Here is a 17316-nt window from a genome sequence, read left to right on the forward strand (position 1 = left end):
GGCATCAATTAAAATAACTGGGAGAGACAGTTTTTAGCTCTTTTCTTTACCAGCGGTGGTTATCTAACATGCCTATTCCTGGTCTTTACATAAGGGAAGAGCGACTTAGATTGTCTCAGGCATCTGTGATGGCCGTGGACAACTCCAGGAGAGAGCTTGTGATAGCAGCAACTGGGCAAGAGCTGCCCAAGGAGCTCCAAAGCTTGCAGGGGCAGCAGGAGCAGTTAATGTGGCAGGAGAGGGAGGCCAGTTGAAAGCCAAGTGCTGGCAGAGGTCAGGAGAAGCTTGGTTCTTTCTGCTCATATGCTGATAAAGGCAGACTCCTGCCAGTCTGCCGAGGGCAGCAGAAACCCTAGAGCCAGCCCTGAGAGAAGAGCTGCCAAGGTCAAACAAGCAAGAACAGCTTCTTGCTTTGTCATCTGCAGTGGCAAAGACCAAGTAAGCGCAGAGGGTGGGTTCTGGAGCCGCATGGGAAGAGCCGCAGGGAAATGGGTGGTAGGTCAGTCCCATTCCTGACCACGGTAAGACTCAGCAGCGAGGCAGAGCCAGAGCACTGCAGGATGATGTATGAGAGCAGGGCTGCCCTTTAGCAGGCTCTGGTGTACTTTAAACCAAGCTGTTATCTCAAACCTACGAGCATATATTTATACTGCTGCTTCCCAGATGGCTCCTGGGATGGCAGTGCTTCCAAACCTCAGCGCTGACATCCCAGCTTGGAACTATTATAAGGAAAATTAAAAACCCCCCAGATTCCCAAATATTTGTTAAAGCACTTCCCAAAGTGGGCATCCGATGCCTGCTTCCTGCTTCAGCAAACAGAAAGAGTTATTGCTTCTTGAGGTAAATATTGATCTCAATCCCTTTGCACTCAATATCTGTACGGCAACTCAATGAGGAGAGATGTTTGCCTCCAGAGAGGTCAATTCCCAGTTATTAGCCTGGTTTTGCCAGAGACATGGGCATCATCATGGGCCTGGCTCTTCCCCCTGCCTGCAGCAGGATGGGAAAGGAATGAGCTGCAGCATATTGAAACCCCTGAACTTTCCACCCAGCCTCTTTGGCCAAGCACCTCCCTGCTTGCAGTGAACCATGTCCTCCCCACTGCATGTAGCTGGACCATCCTCTCCCCATCTGCATCTCTGCAGCAAAGCTGAGGATGATGCAAATGTCTCCATCAATGTAACCCACCAAGAACAGCCCCTGTTCTGAGGTCCCTGAGGTTTGCAAGTGATAAAGAAGGATGGGAGACTCAGAAGTGGTTTTCTCCCTTGAAGTATCTCCTCTGAAATCTCCAGTATCTCCCCCAAAATAGTTTTCCAGAAGGGGAACAGCCTTTTCCCTGTTTTTACAGCCTCCTGTGGATGGGAGTCCCACCCCCACGGGACAAAGCAGCCTCTAAGAAGGCTGCAGAGACTGCGGTGCCCAAACACATCCACGCTGTAAGCAAAGCAAAAGTCCGGCCTAGGGCGGAGATGCCTCCTGATTCCCAGGCTCCAAAACCTGCTGAGGGAAGGGGGTACAATCTCAGAGATATCCTGGTGGAAGCAGGGACAAGGGACAGCCTCCCTATCCCAGGGTAGCTGCTGCAGCCATCCTCAGGCTCCCCAGCATCCCAATCCCTGCTGCTGGAGGTGGCCATCCTCCGGCAGTTCCCATGGAAACCAGAGACAGATGGATACGGGGATGGGCTGGAAGATGGACGAGCTCGAGGAGTGGGTCTGTGTGAACCTCGTGAGGTTCAACAAAGCCAAGTGCAGGGTCCTGCTCTCGGATCAGGGTAACCCCCGGTATCAAGACAGGCTGGGGATGGAGGGGATGGAGCAGCCTGAGGAGAAGGCCTTGGGGGTGTTGGTCAATGAGAAGCTCCCCATGACCCTGCTTCAGTGTGCATTTGAGCCCAGAACCCCCCCGTGTGCTGGGCTGCACCCCCAGAGCGTGAACAGCAGCTCAGGGAGGGGATTCTCCCTCTCTCTTCTCTCTGGGGAGCCCCCCCTGCAGTCCTGCATCCTCTGCGGGTGCACAGGGACACCCATCAGCAAAATATCTCCTAAGGCACGGTCAGCATTGACCTGAAGCTTCCCTTGGAGCTCCCTGGAGACTTCCCTCCTATGCAGCGATCACTCCAAGCCCTCATGGAGACAGGGAGGACTGGAGAAGGGATGTACACGACACACAAGCCAGCGAGAGGGGGGAGAAAACATCTTTGCATTTGATGTGCTGGCAGGAAGAAGAGGAACAGAACCGGGAGTCAGCTTCGCTGCAGGTACCTAACAAGCCACAAGGTTGTGATAACTAAAGACCCAGCATATAATTACCCCCCATCCCCTCATAATGAACACTCATCAGCACTCAGCAACCCCCACTGCTCTCTAATATCCATCCCTCATTGGCATACAGGCACTTCCCCTCCCATGTGGTACCTTCACACAGTTGATGTTCACACCGCTCATGCTTCTGCTGCGGTCTATGAGGAAGATAAACTCTCCTTGGGCTTTCCGGAGGCCTGGCTGGACGGTCGCCAGGTCGGGGCAGAAGCTGAGCATGATGACAGGGTGATGGGGGATGTCCTTGTTCAGCCGCTTCCTGATGATTTCCATCTGCAAGAAAGAAGGAGAGAGCTCGAGAGGGTGATGATTCTGCCCCTTGTCACTTGGAGGGGACTCAGAGCAGGGCTGAAGGGGGAAGTGTGTGGCCTTGTTCTGGCCTCAGTGGTGACAACACAGAGCTCAGGCTGCTCTCCAGGTTGTTCTGCCCATCCCTCTGTGGAGCTGCTCCATGGGTGAACAGGATTCCTGCCTCCTCCAAGTCATGGTCACACTTTGCCCATGGGTCAAAGGCTGGCAGAAAGCCTCTACCAGGGCCCCCAGCACCCAGGGAGCAGCTTCACACTCAGATGAGAGCCTGGGGAAGAAATGCAAAGGTCTGGCCCTACACAGCACCTTGCACTGATGATTCTCCAAACATTTCTCTAGATCCCTATGGAAAACCTGGGTCAATTGCACAGTTTAGTATCACATTGAAAGGTGAAACCACACCGGAGGTTTTGCGCATGGTCACTCGATAATGAAGTGTGAGATACAGCCCTCAGCATGCTGTATTCACTGCTTTGATTCATTCCTCCCACCTCTGGTTTGCTGCTGTTCCTGCCCATTTCCTTTAGCATCTTATTCTGCATGGATTGAAATGCTTTGGGAAGCCAAACTGATCACTCAGGACACCACTTAGCAGGAACCCACACGATCGGTGCCTCTGTACTCCTCAGAGCTCCAACAGCTCTCTGCATTTTCATCCATCTTCATTAAAAACATGATAAAATTACACCAGACAAAACCTCCTGTGATGGGTTTATCATCTGCTCTCATGTGTACAAAGCAGTCCTGGGTTCACAGCCTCAGCTGCAGCGAATCAGCTCATCACTGCTTTCGAGGGACCCCGCTTCAGTGCTATCATCCCTGGGTGTGCAGCACAGAAACACACTCCACAGCAAACATCTCTGGCCCCGGGGGCTTTGGTTGCCTTTTATTTCCTCTTTCAAAGGCTGTTTCAGCAGCAGCAAACCAGGCCCCAACACCCAGGTTCTTTCCCAGCCGTGAGTCACATTCCTGGATCTATGAGCTAAAGAATAACAGAGTCCCTGAGGATCGACACATACACAAGAGCTTCACTTTCAGCTCTGCCGCTTCCCCGACCCCGGTGAAATGCGGTTCCCATTCACAGGAACAAGCATCTCGCTGTCACCCTCATCCTCCTGCATTTCCCTCTCATGCTTTGCAGTACACATTAGTCAGGCACCGGGGAATGAAGGGCTCTTTTATCCCCGTTCTCCTCCAGCCAAATGACATTATCTTGTGTAACATCTATTCCATAGAATCCATAGAATCCCAGACTGGTTTGGGTTGGAAAGGACCTTAAAGCTCATCCAGCTCCAACCCCCTGCCATGCGCAGGGACACCTTCCACTAGAGCAGGTTGCTCCAAGCCCCATCCATCCTCTACCCACATACTGAGCGTGTTTTCTTTGCTTCTTGCCTTTCACCATGCAGTTGTTTCCAGGTCCTCCTGGGGCAAAGAGGTGGGTTTCTTGCAGGGAAATAGCTCCGGAATGATCCCCCCACACTAGATAATGTGACATGCTAAAGATACAGGAATAATTAGAGATCCATCTGAGCCACAGCGTGGGAGTTCCACTTTGTTCCCCCTGCTGCACACCACTAGAGGAGACGCTGCAGGCACAGTCCTGCTCCCCCATCAGACAGCGCAGGGCAAGAGGGATGAGGAGAGGGTTGATGTTCTCCACTGGCAGGAGCAATCCCCAAATCCCGGCAGCACAGGGTGCAGCAGGTTTGGGGTGTCTGCCAAGGGGGGAACCAGGCTCAGATCTGTGGGTTTAAAGGGAAATGAGCACCCCTGGTCACCAGTGATAACATCGGGGTGTGTAAAACAGGTACAGCAGGGCTGTGGTTACATGAGTGCGACGTGAGCCATAGGGGAAGGTGCCTACCCTGGAGATTGGGAGGGTTCTGAGCAGCCCAGTCCCCTTCACTGATCCCAGACACACGGATGTGGCAGCTCAGTGCTGGGCTGTCACTCACTGCTTCAGAACTGCTGCAGGATGAGACACAACTCCCGAGCGGATATTGCTCTATTTGCTGATCAGCAGAACAAAGAGCAGTTTCTCCCACCTTGTCTTCTGTTCAGCTCATTATTCCAAGCAAAAATCACTTCTTCCTTCCTGACAGCTCCAGAAACAGTAAACATTTACTGAGCAATTAAAAGGATATTTTATTCTATGTCACTGCAATAACTATAATACCCTTAATGCTATAACAATGCACCTATCTAATTATGCTGTGCTAGACTAGCGCTAATTATACACACAATAACCAGCTCAGATCTTCTTCCACACTCCGTTTATCAGAAGCACTGAAGAATCTTCCCCTCATCCTCCACAGAAGCCCCTCTCTGAGGGAAGATGCTGCAGAGCTCATTGGGCCAGTATAACATCTAGTACTGCAGGCAAGCAGGCAATCATTCCCTGCTCAGCTCCAGTCCAAGCCTCAGCTACCGCCTGCAGCTTGTGCTTCTCACCTTTTTCTCAGCACTGGGGTCTTTCTTAGTGCCTTTAATGAAATCGTTCTTCCCCTTCAGGTGTCGTTCATACTCTGCAGGTGTCATGTCACCTTCTTCCATTAAGATGTGAGGCATGTGGGGCTCTGGAAATGCAGAGAATCGGGTGAAGAACAGCATTATCTAAACGTGGGGTTTGGCAGAGATGCAGGAAGCCTCAGTTGTGAAAACAGAGCAAGAGCAGCACGGACACCCTTGAGAGGATCCAGGATTATCTCCTGGGCAGCCTAAACCCTGGGAGTATTTGTGAAACCAGAGCTAACCCAGCACTGAGGAGGAGGATCCCGGGAAGGGGCAAGATGTGGAGCTTCTCTGGGGAGACCTTAGAGCAGCTCCCAGAGCCTAAAGGGGTTACAAGAAACCTGGAGGGGGCTTTGGACAAGGGCCTGTAAGGACAGGCCAAGGGGAATGGCTTTAACCTGCCAGAGGGGAGATTGAGATGAGCTCTTAGGCAGAAGCTCTTCCCCATGAGGGTGCTGAGGCGCTGGCACAGGGTGCCCAGAGAAGCTGTGGCTGCCCCATCCCTGGCAGTGTTCAAGGCCAGGTTGGACACAGGGGCTTGGAGCAACCTGCTCTAGTGGAAGGTGTCCCTGCCCGTGGCAGGGGTTGGAACTGGGTGAGCCTTAAGGTCCCTCCAACCCAAACCATTCTGTGGTTCTGTGATGAGCAGCAGCGCAGCAGCACAGGAGCAGCAGCGCAGCAGCACAGGAGCAGCAGAGCAGCAGCACAGCACCTACCGCTGGGGTGGATCAGGATCTCCACGGGCCTGTCGAAGGTGTGTTTATTGGCCAGAGTGATCACGATGCTCTTGGCGGAGCGAGCGCAGGGGTCGGCGTCTGCTCGGATCTCGTGTGTGGGGCTCTCAACACCTGCCCAGGGAACCACGGTGCTGTCAGGGACTGAGGATGGGGAGGACGAGGGAGGAGAGGCAGCAAGATGGCAGGGACAGGAACCGAGCGGACTATGAGATGCTTCTGCTGTATCGACACACCATGTTAACACCAGCACTGCAAATCCACCCCAGCACAGTAACTTGCCAAAACAGACTCCACATCGTGGGTGGCAGAGAAGAAGGAAGAGTGTGGGCATTGCCTTGAGGAGTGATAGAGCAGCCTGGTGCAGCAGGACAGCCCTGGTCCTACCTGCCAGCAAGCACGGCCCGCGGATCTCGAGGTGGAAGCTGAACTCGTACTCGAAGGGGTTGGTGGCCTCAGCGTCCAGCAGCTGAGCCAGGCAGAACCTGCTCCCTGGCTCCGGGCTCCCCGGTCCACAGTAGTGCTTGTCCCTGCCAGGAAGATGAACCCCAGTCAACACTGTGCACGTGTTATATCCCCCCAGGAACTGCAGCTCTGCTGGATGAGAAGCCTGCAGCATCCCTCCAGCTCAGACTGGAGATGAGGAACAATTCCTTCCCCAGAGGGTGCTCAGGCATTGGAACAGGCTGCCCAGGGCAGGGCTGGAGTCACCGTCCCTGCAAGTGTTCACACCCCGTGTAGCCGAGGCCTCAGTGCCATGGGTTAGTGGTGGCCTTGGCACTGCTGGGAACAGTTGGACTTGATGAGCTTAAAGGTCTTTTCCAACCTCATTGATTCTATTCTATTCTGTTCTATTCTTTTATATTCTATTCTGTTCTATTCTTTTATATTCTATTCCATTCTTTTATATTCTATTCCATTCTTTTATATTCCATTCTATTCTGTTCTGTTCCTTTATATCCTATCCCATCCCATCCCTGCAGCAGAAGAAGGCTTCTCCTCTGCCAGTCCCACATGCCCTTGGACCAGTCCCGCGCTGTTCGTACGTGCGGAGCTGGAGGCTGGGAATGCTGCTGGCATTGCCCAGGCTGGGCTGGGGGACCCTGGGCACACACACAGCCGGCAGAAGGACCCTCACGGCCCCACTGGGCAGTGTCTGCAGCTCGGAGGAGGTGCTGATGAAGATGGAGACGCTTTCCAGGGGAGGCACCGTGCCCAGGTTAGCCACAAACGCAATCCTCTCCATGTCCTCGTCCATCAGGATCCTTCCTGCACAGAAACGCATCACAGCAGGGAGACGCGGTGTCACAGCCATGCAAGATGCTCTCCCCAGCCCATGACCACCCCAGCCCCAGATCAAATGCCCAAACCAGCCCTCACTGCATCAGTGTTTCTCTAAAGAGCCCAGGCCCCAGCTGCCTGCTCCTTCCAAAAGCAACGATGCGTTCCAAAGTGGATGAGGTAGGGACACAAGCATCACAGCCCAAGGCTCAGCCTTTCAAAAGGAGCCCCCTCCATACCATGGCGTATGACAGTCAGACCCCACCACCACCTCCCCATTCCCTGTTCTTCTTCCCCACGGCCCCCTCACCACTTCCATCGCGAGCTCTTCCATCAGGGAAGCTGCAGCTCCCGAAGTACGTGTCATCTATCTTGGCTTTGTCTTTGATCTGCACGGTCACGGCACGCCGGGACACGGCCGCCTCGAAGCCAACAACGGTGGTGCACTCATCCAAGGGGAAGACAAAGAGACCTGCAGCCAGGAGGGGTTTTAGCAACACCAAACACTTGCCCAGACCCGCCGGCCAGGGCTGCAGTGGGGCAGCTCCCCCCATGGCACTGCCCTGCTATTCACATTTCAAAACACATAGAGTCATGGAGTCAACCAGGTTGGAAAAGACCTTTAAGATCATCAAGTCCAACCATTCCCAGCACTGCCAAGGCCACCACTAACCCATGGCACTGAGGGCCTCGTCTATATCTTCTTTGAACACTTCCAGGAATGGTGGCTCCACCACTTCCCAGGCAGTAAAAGCCCTGTAGCTTTGAACCATACAACTGAGGACACAACCTGGTTTCTCTTCCCGCAAGCATCTAAAGGTTTAAGGCACGCACAGAACCCAGGCCCTGCAGTACCCGTGGCTCTGAAGCTCCCACTGCAGCTCCCGCACTGGGAGTTTCACCCCATGGAACTTGCCTTCCAAGGCCTGTGGTTCTGGGTTGCGGTAGGTGAGCAAGGCTGTCATCCCGAAGGCATAGCCGCTGACACAGGAGGTCACCTCGGACGCGGTGAGGGGCAGCGGGCAGCGGGTGGCCCGGTTAATCAGCCCTGGCATCTTCCCGGGGGTCTGTGGGTGCTGGTGGGGTCACACACAGCGAGCTGGAGGAATGTGGGAGGGCGAGAATGAATGAGGAGCCCGCATGAGGTGTCCCACCAGCTCAGTGTGGCTCCTGCAGCACTGGGGGCGGAAAGGTGGCTGAGCCGGGACAGGATGAGACCTCGGCTTGATGGCTCCACTGGCGGGGATGGGGATGGAGACACTGGTGGGAAGGCATAAGGCAAACACGTCCCTGCTGGCACAAGCGGGAGGTTCGGGTTAAGCCTGGCTGGGGACAGGCAGCTCCAGAGGTCAGCGCTGCTGTGGTGGGTCAGAGCCATAGAACCAGAGTGGTTTGGGTTGGAAGGGACCTTAAAGCTCCTCCAGCTCCAGGTCCCTGCCACGGGCAGGGACACCTTCCACTAGAGCAGGTTGCTCCAAGCCCCTGTGTCCAACCTGGCCTTGAACACTGGCAGGGATGGATCACATCCCACCAGCTCCCTGCTCCAGGCTGGGCACGATGGGGGAGCAGCTTCTGTTGTCCCTCCTGCTCCTCCTCACCCCCAAACCGACAGGTTTCTATGGGACAGGGCTGCGATCCTGAGAGTCCCGCTTCAGCCTCCATGAAGGCAGCACCAGCACCCTCCTGCCCTCCCTCACCCTCCCTGCACTCGGGGAGGAGGCCCCGCTCTGCTGCCCTCAGCACCGCATCCTTCCTGCACAGGCTGACTCATCCCTCCTCGCTTAGCACAGACATTCAGATGCAAAGAGGCTACTTCTGCCAACTTCAAACTCTCCTTTCCCCGGAGCAGGTTTTCCTGTGTTCCAGCTTGTCTCCCCCAAGACAGAAGGTTTCAAAGGAGACCTTTCAGGTAGCTCTGGGGCCACATCCAGCTCCCCTGGGGCAGCAGGAGAAGTTGCTAGGCAGCAGTTCTCCCTGGCTGGCTCTGCAATGCTTTATGCAGTGATTTACAAGGCCCAGGAGAAGCCAGCAGCAGGGAAATCCATCAGTTTCTCATTTCCTAGCAGCTCTGCGTTATAAAAACCACCTTTAGATGCAAATGTTATGGAAGATGTGAAGGGCAGACATCAAGGCCATGAGCTCACCGAGCACCCAGGCAGGAAAATGGCATTAAGAGAGGGAAAAGGAGAGCAAAGAGGGCTGGCCGGGATGGGGAGAGCAGCCAGGGCAGATAAAACAGCAGCGAAGGTGGTGGGGGGCTGTAAGCTCCAGGCAGATTCCTGAATCCCAGCCAGCAACCCTGGCCATTCCCAATTCAATCCTCCTCGCCTTCCAGTGCAAAGGCTGATCCCACCCATGGAGGTCGGGGGATGCATCCAAGGGGAACAGGAGTTCTCCATGAGCCCAGGGAGGCCATCAGGCACCGGGATGCTCTGATCCATGCTAACAGGGTTAGTAAAGGCAGAAGCTGGCAGAGAGAGATAAGTGAAGGTCATCTCACTGCCCCGATGTGGCAGAGGCCATCAGGATACTGGGAAGTGATTCAATGTCCGGAGGGGAAGAAGGAGGGGGGTTATTTTGCCTTTGGGAAGAAAGAAAGCAAGAAGCATCGAAGGGAAGATGCTCTCTACCAGCCAGAGAGGTGAGTTCTGGCTCCAGGAGCATGGACCAGCCTGGCAGCTCTCTGGGCTGCAGAGCCTTAGGGCAGAGCTATGGGTGAGATCCAAGCCCTTCACCTCTCCCACACCCTGGCCTGGGGACGTGCCTCTCCCACGGGAGCTGCTCTGCCAGAGGGATTTCTGCATCACCCAGTCAGGTACAAGCGTTAAGGGTCCCTTGGCAGGACACAGAGCCCTGTGTAAAGCAAGCGGGAGAGCAGCACCTCTCCTGCAGCTCCTGCACGGCTCAGAGGAGCCCTGCACCAGGCCTGCCCCACAGGGACAGGGAGGGCTCCAAGGGCTCTTCCCAGCTGCTTTTCCCCTTGGGATGAAGACCCCTGGGACAGAGCTGGAGGCATCAGGCTGCTGCCAGCGCAGCCCAGGGGCTGCTCCACACAGATCGTGTCACCATCGCCATCAAGTGACTGCAGCGTGGAAAGGGGAGAGCAGGGAGGCTGGCGTGGGGGGAGCGGTGGGAGAGGCGGCATCTCCCTCCCATGCCCCCTCAGCAGCCCGATACCAGCCCCATTGCTGCTCCCCACCCTCCCTGTGCTGATCCGGGAGCAGCACTTGTCCCCGTCCAGGTCTCAGGCTGTATCCCCAGGATGGGAGCTGGCAGGACCCCCCCATCCCCAAAATCAGCCCAGCATCACTGCTGCATAGAGCATCCCTGCATCCATCCAGTCCTCAGCGTGTCCCCTTCCCACCAACACATGTGCCCTGCCTCCTGCACGCAGCAGGCGTGGGGCCATCCCATGGACCTGGACAGACCCCTCCTGACCCACATCCTCACACTGCCTTTGGCATCCCGGGAGGAGAAGGGAAAACCACTGGCAAATGCCTTCAGGCAGCTGCTGCATCAGCAGAAACACCCCACATCCATAATCCCACCGAGCCAGGGAGCAGCTCGGGGCTGGGGGCAGAGTTTGTCACACTCAGGACCTGGCACACCAGGATGCTGCCTTTTCCCCTTGCTTTGTAAATGCTTTTTCCTTGGCAACCTTCTCTTCTTCCTGGCCACAGAGGAGGGATTGATGCTGGCGATGTGCTGCTCCAGGTTACGTCCCAGCCAGTTTCAGCGCAGGATTAACGCGGAGGTGCTGATGCTGCTCGACGTCTGCAGACGGTCCCTGTGACGTGCGGAGCCTGCATCCCCAGCGCAGGCTCACCCCGAGCCTGCAGCACGCTCTGCCCAGCACTCGGGTGGTTCTGGGGCCGCATTGCAAAGGGCAGGGTTGCAGAGGGTGTCTGGATGCCTGCAAAGGGGATGTGATGCCCGGAGCGCTGCCTCGTGTCCATTGGCATCTCTAAGCACTGATGCGCCCTCAAAGCATCCAGCTTTTGACCACGCATAGCAAAGACAGAGGCAGAATAACGCTCTTCTAAGGTGTGTTTTCAGCCATTGAATAGAACAGAGCAAACCAGGAGCACGCAGTACAGGGCCCAGCTCCCAAAGCAGGCTGTGGCCACCACCATCAGGTCCATGGCATCTACAGCCGACAACAAGCCACTAAGAACCACACCAGCACTTGGCAGCTGGGATAAAACCGTGTCCTGCCCGTGGTACATCCCCATGGGAAGGGGTCCAGAGGCAGCTCCGGCTGCCCAAGGCACACACGCAGCCGTGTGCAGCCCACCCTGGTGCCGCATGTTGTGCCGGACACAGGTTTGGGTGCTGAATGGCTGCATCACCCCACTGCAACCTCTTACCAGCCCCACAACTGGTTCCCCTGGATACCGCAGCCGCAGGTCCCAGCCGGAGCCGGGTCAGCCCCGCACGGCTCGGACCGGGTTTATGGCAGCTCGGTGGAACGTTCCTTCCGCTTCATCTGTCTCAATCAACACTGACATCCAGTGGCCCTTCAGGGTGATTACAGCCTGTGCCCTGCGGGGATGCGCAGGGAGCAGCCCGCCTGCTGCCGGGAGCCTGTTGCACCGCAACAGGAGCCTGTTGCGCCACGACCCTTCCTTGGGGTCTATGGGAGCTGCTGGGCAGCCCCCACGGGGAGCAAACCCGAGACAGGAGACACCCTTCGGGGCTCTCCAGCAGAGCCGGGCTTTGGTATTCCCTGCTCCGGGAGCAGCCATGGGCACGCTGCTGGAGGAGCCCTGGCTTCACCCACATCAGCTGCAGGTCACAGCTCGGACATGCAGGACCCTTCCAGCCGCTCCCCCCAAAGCAAAGGCTCAAACCCGGCCAGAGCAGTGGGATCAACCCCTGAAGGATTCCTAGGAAGCAACAGGAGCAAACGGCACAGGCAGCACTCTGCTGTCCCGGGGCAGGGAGGGGCTTTGCTGGTTGAGGGCAGCTCCTATGGAAGAGACACAGAACACAAGCACTTGGGCAGCAGCACCAGAGGGACGTGGAGCTGCTGGAGCGAGGCCAGAGGAGGCCCCGGAGCTGCTGCGAGGGCTGGAGCAGCTCTGCTCTGGAGCCAGGCTGAGAGAGCTGGGCTGGGGCAGCCTGGACAAGAGAAGGCTCCTGAAGGGGACACCTTAGAGCAGCTCCAGGGCCTAAAGGGGCTCCAGGAAACCTGGAGAGGGGCTTTGGACAAGGGCCTGGAGGGACAGGCCAAGGGGAATGGCTTTAACCTGCCCGAGGGGAGATTGAGATGAGCTCTGAGGCAGAAGCTCTTCCCTGTGAGGGTGCTGAGGCGCTGGCACAGGGTGCCCAGAGAAGCTGTGGCTGCCCCATCCCTGGCAGTGTTCAAGGCCAGGTTGGACACAGGGGCTTGGAGCAACCTGCTCTAGTGGAAGGTGTCCCTGCCCGTGGCAGGGGTTGGAACTGGATGAGCTTTAAGGTCCCTTCAACCCAAACCAGTCTGGGATTCTACGACCCACCACAGCAGACCTACAGGAACCTCTCATGGGAAGCTCTGAGATCTGTTCTCCCCTCACCTCAAGCTCCAAGCTGGAAACCAGCAGAACAGGCACCGTGCTTCACCCCAGGACCGCTGTGGACCCGCTGGGGGGTGGCAGCGTGGTACCTGCCACCGAAGCAGTGACACAGATGATGCAGCACCCGGCTGAACCGTGACTGACAGCCCCGAGCAGAGGCAGGTCGTGGAGCCTGTCAGTCATCCCCCGGCCCCAGAGCTGGGTCTCAAGGACCATGATTCATGTCCCAGGCCCTGTTTCTGGAACCATCACTCAGGTCCATGGGCAGACAGCTTTTATGACACAGGGTTTGGTTAACCCCTGCCAGCCAGTGGCTGGAACAGCTCTGGGCTGAGCCACAGAGGGAGGTTTTAGCCCAAACGCCCTTCAGATGTGCTGGACCTGCAGCAGCCAGCCCCATGCCTGGATGGATCCGGGGCCAAGGAGACACACAGAGTCCCCTAGGAGCAGCACAGCCCTTCTCCATCCCCCCAGGTGGCAAGTACAAGCCGGGTCCTTGGTGTTTTGAGCCTCACCAGGGGGCTCAGAGTCCCCCCTCGCCCTGCCAAGGTCAGTCCTCCCTTATCCCAAACCAGTGTGTCCACAGCTGGGATATCCCACCCAGGAGAGCAACAGCCCCGGCCCCCCCAGCAGCATCCTCCCCATCCACAGAGGACAGTCCCTGTTGCTGTCTGGACAGCTCTGGGAGAGGAGGGATGCTGAGGAGGCTCAGCATCCAGCTGGGAAAAGGCAAGGCAGGGAAGCAGCAGCTTGCAAAGTGTGGGCTTGTGCCTGCAGAAATATTATGACAGGGAGATCTGTTCAGAGAGCAGCTTTGTGCTGAGATTGTGCACAGCCTGGGGAAGGAAGAGCCCGCTCACACACACACACACAGACACCCGGAGGCACACACAGCCCTGCGGAGCACAGCCCAGCCTGCTAGAGAGGTGCAGAAAGCAACTGGAGAGCAGCCACTGCTTTTCTTACCTTGCCTGGCAGAAGAGAGAGGAAGAGGAGGAGGAGGAAGGGGATGGGGAGGGTTGGAGCAACTTCACCCACTGCAGCCGCCCCCTGTGCCTGCCCTCAGCGGGGTTTTGGGGCAGGAAGGGCAGGAGAAATCCCGAAGGCGGCAGGCACGGCTTCAGGCTGCTTTTGTCTGGGAAAGACAGGGAGAGACGGAGATAAGCACAGAGAGGGAAAGGGAGGGAGAGGGAGAGGGAGCAAGCGCCAGGGCTGGCGGGGGGAGCGCTGCACAACAGCCCTCAGCAACCTGTGGCATCCCGCCCTGCCGGGCGTCCTCTATGGGGCAGCGGTGCCGGGGGGGACCCACACCACTCACCCCTGAACACCCCCCGTGCACCCCCACGGCTTCCACACTCCCCCCGGGGCTGCAGGGCGAGGGGTGATGCTCAGCGGTGGAGGAGATGCTCTTCACATGGAGGGCTGGGAGAGCAAGGGGGGTGTGAACTGCTCTACCCTCCCCTGGGTGCTCCACAACCGGCATGGGAAGAACCCCCCCTTCTCCTTCTGCCTTTCACTTCTGTTCCCCTCCCTTGGAGGATGCTCCTTTAGCCCCCCCAAATCAGGATGCATCACCTTTCATCAGCCTCTTCCACAGCCCTAGGCCACCCTCCCATGCTGTGCTCCCTGTCCCCATCATCACCAAGCACCCCCCGGCTGTGGGCACACAGAGGGAAAGGGGAGCGATGCTGGACCAGAGGGATGTGCTCCTGTGGGACACAGCCCCTGCCCCGAGCACATCGCACTGAAATGCAGGAGAAACCAGCTTGTAGATGAAAGGGGAAACTGAGGCAGCAGGAATGGCACCACCTCCCAAAGCAGAGCTGGACCTGAGCGTGGATCTGAGCACGCAGGTGGGTAAAGCTCCTCATTGCTGGTACCTAAATTCTGGTGTTGCTGCTGACAGTACTGAAAATACCATCACCTCCCTGTGGAAAAGCTCCATGAGCTGCAGGAACACAGAGGGTTTCCCCCTGCCTCACCCTATGCTGAGACATGGATCCAGCTGGCTGGTTCCAGTGTCCCATCGCTGACCCAGGCATTAATCCACCACCAGCAGCACAGCAAGCCCCCAAACCCACCCTATAACCCCCAGATCTCCCTTTGTGTCTGTGTTCTGATGGCCCCAGAGCGTTTTCTCCCTCCCCTTGTCCCTAAGCACACGTCTGTGTCACAGGAGGTCGGGGGTGACCAGACACAAGGTGTCTCTATTGAACCCTCTCGTCTTCACCAAGGACATGCTTTAGGGGCAATGACAAGAACTCTGGAAGCAAACCCCCAGACAGGAGCTGTGTCCCTGAGCCCAGCTCCAGAGCCTGGCCTAAGGCCTGAAGCTTGAGGATTTATGGCTCTTTCTAGACAAATAAGCACTAAGAAACCCACATCCCGTGTTCCCAGCGCCTGTTAAAGTGTTTGTTTACTGCGGCTTCTGGCTCCTAGGAAGAAAATACCATATGTCAGGAGGAATCCTGGGATCCACACCAACAAATCTGGGAGCTGCAGCATATTTAATTATAACAGCAAGCAGGATCCAACGTGGAGATGGGAGACTTTGGGAGAACAGAAACAGAGCTGGTTTAGGAAGAGCTAATATTGAGAGCTGAAGGTGAGGTTGCATCACCAAAGGGATGCTCAAAAGAAGCTCACGGGGGCCTTGGACCAGCCTTCACTGCTCATCTTCCCAAGGTCGGCCTTGCCTGGGAAGCCCCACCATCAATAAGGGCCACCTCTCCCTGGGGAGCAATGTGATGTGCTGCAGCAGGGGCGTGAATGAGAGAAAATTGGGGAAAACAAGCTAAAAATAGAACCTGAGCTCAAGAGAAGCCCCATCTCTGCACCTGGGCTTCAGCCAGGATCAGGCAAGAGCCGGTGGTCAGCAGTGTCTGAGCACCAAGGCACAGAGAGGAGTGTTCCATAGAATCCCAGCCTGGTTTGGGATGGAAGGGAGCTTAAAGCTCATCCAGCTCCAACCCCTGCCACGGGCAGGGACACCTTCCACTAGAGCAGGTTGCTCCAAGCCCCTGTGTCCAACCTGGCCTTGAACACTGCCAGGGATGGGGCAGCCACAGCTTCTCTGGGCACCCTGTGCCAGCGCCTCAGCACCCTCACAGGAAAGAGCTTCTGCCTCAGAGCTCATCTCAATCTCCCCTCTGGCAGGTTAAAGCCATTCCCCTTGGCCTGTCCCTCCAGGCCCTTGTCCAAAGCCCCTCTCCAGGTTTCCTGGAGCCCCTTTAGGCACTGGAGCTGCTCTAAGGTCTCCCCTTCAGGAGCCTTCTCTTGTCCAGGCTGCCCCAGCCCAGCTCTCTCAGCCTGGCTCCAGAGCAGAGCTGCTCCAGCCCTCGCAGCAGCTCCGGGGCCTCCTCTGGCCTCGCTCCAGCAGCTCCACGTCCCTCTTGCGCTGTTGCCCCAGAGCTGGATCAGGACTGCAGGGGAGGGTCTCCCCATGTTCCTTTTTACTTTACCCTCATTAATTAATGTCTCAGCCTTGCTTTTGGCTCCCTGCTCTGTTCCCATCGCAAACCTCCTCGCGTTCAGCTCCTGCATCCAGCATCCTCCTGGGCACTGCGATGAGTTGCCATGGCAAAAGAAAAGCCCTGATGTCACCTCTGCAAATGCAACTGCTCACCCCAAATTCACATGTGTGGCTGGGGAGGGGGGGGATCTGATGGACAGAAGGACACGGGGCTTCCCCTGCCAAAGAGGAAACGGAATTCAATGGGAAAGCATCAGGCAGCAAGACTCAGGAATCAGGGGGGTGAGTTGGAAGGAAAAGAACCATCAGAGAGGTGCCTGAGGAGCACTTAGTGCAGGGCCTGGGCTCATGCGCTGGTACCAGCGGTGCTCCACAGGGTGCGGGCAGGATTCTGGTGCACAGGAGGAGGTAACAGCTCACCTGGGAAGTTTGGGGTTGTGGGAACAACAAAGAGGCTCCATGTCTCTGTTAACAGGACAGGGAAGTAACCATCAGCTTGGGACCTTCTGGCTGATGCCTCCGGGATTGGCCTCTTACCATGTAATAAAACCCAGAGCCAGCCCCTCCTCGAGGGCTGCTCCTTCCCCACGAGGTTCAAGGAAGCACAAATGCTGCACAGGGCGAGGAAATCCCGCGGGCTCTTCCCAGGTTTTGTTCCTTCCTACGTTCCCCTTTGCTCACCTTTACTCCCGGAGCTCTACAGAACAGGTTTGAGATCAGGTCTGATCAGCTCCTGCCCCACAGCAAGAGCCGGGGCACAAGGGACTGTGCCATGTTCCTGACTCATCCTACAACTCGTTTTCCACCTACCTCTGTTTCAGAGGCAGGAATTGCTGCGGCTCCTTCACACATGTCACAGCCTCAGCGATCCCCCCAGCCTCGGCTCCCAAAGGGATTCCAGCAGGGGCCAGCCCCACACCACACAGAGCCCAGCCCCACACCATACAGAGCACAGCCCCACACCACACAGAGCCCAGCCTGACCCCAGCCCCACACCATCGAGGGGGCCAGGCTCGACCCCAGCACAGCCCAGAACGGAACAGTGCCGCTCCCGCCCCAACATCCATTCCTGCCCTCTCCATCCATTTCTCACCCTATCAATTTCTGCCCTTCCCGTCCATTCCTGC

At 56.8% G+C, this 17316-nt stretch overlaps 1 protein-coding gene across 4 annotated transcripts in view; it reads right to left on the reverse strand.

The window, feature by feature from the left end:
• VWA5B1 (von Willebrand factor A domain containing 5B1) overlaps positions 1-17049 on the reverse strand; it is a 31139-nt gene extending 14090 nt beyond the window's left edge. For 2 of the 4 annotated variants that reach the window (XM_030507574.1, XM_030507571.1), the window contains exons 1-8: positions 13684-13849; positions 8079-8261; positions 7473-7634; positions 6928-7150; positions 6269-6411; positions 5864-5995; positions 5088-5212; positions 2421-2597 (exon numbers count right to left, since the gene is read on the reverse strand). In XM_030507574.1, coding sequence (XP_030363434.1) covers positions 2421-2597; positions 5088-5212; positions 5864-5995; positions 6269-6411; positions 6928-7150; positions 7473-7634; positions 8079-8217 — 1101 coding nt within the window. In that variant the 5' untranslated portion in view covers positions 8218-8261; positions 13684-13849. Of the gene's footprint in view, positions 1-2420; positions 2598-5087; positions 5213-5863; positions 5996-6268; positions 6412-6927; positions 7151-7472; positions 7635-8078; positions 8262-8380; positions 8581-13683; positions 13850-16999 lie in introns of those variants that run through there. The other 2 variants (XM_030507572.1, XM_030507573.1) reach the window with 2 other exon arrangements.
• Positions 17050-17316: the final 267 nt, after the last annotated feature.

The sequence above is a fragment of the Strigops habroptila genome, chromosome 16 (assembly GCF_004027225.2).
Source record: "Strigops habroptila isolate Jane chromosome 16, bStrHab1.2.pri, whole genome shotgun sequence".
NCBI classification, from domain to species: Eukaryota; Metazoa; Chordata; class Aves; order Psittaciformes; family Psittacidae; genus Strigops; species Strigops habroptila.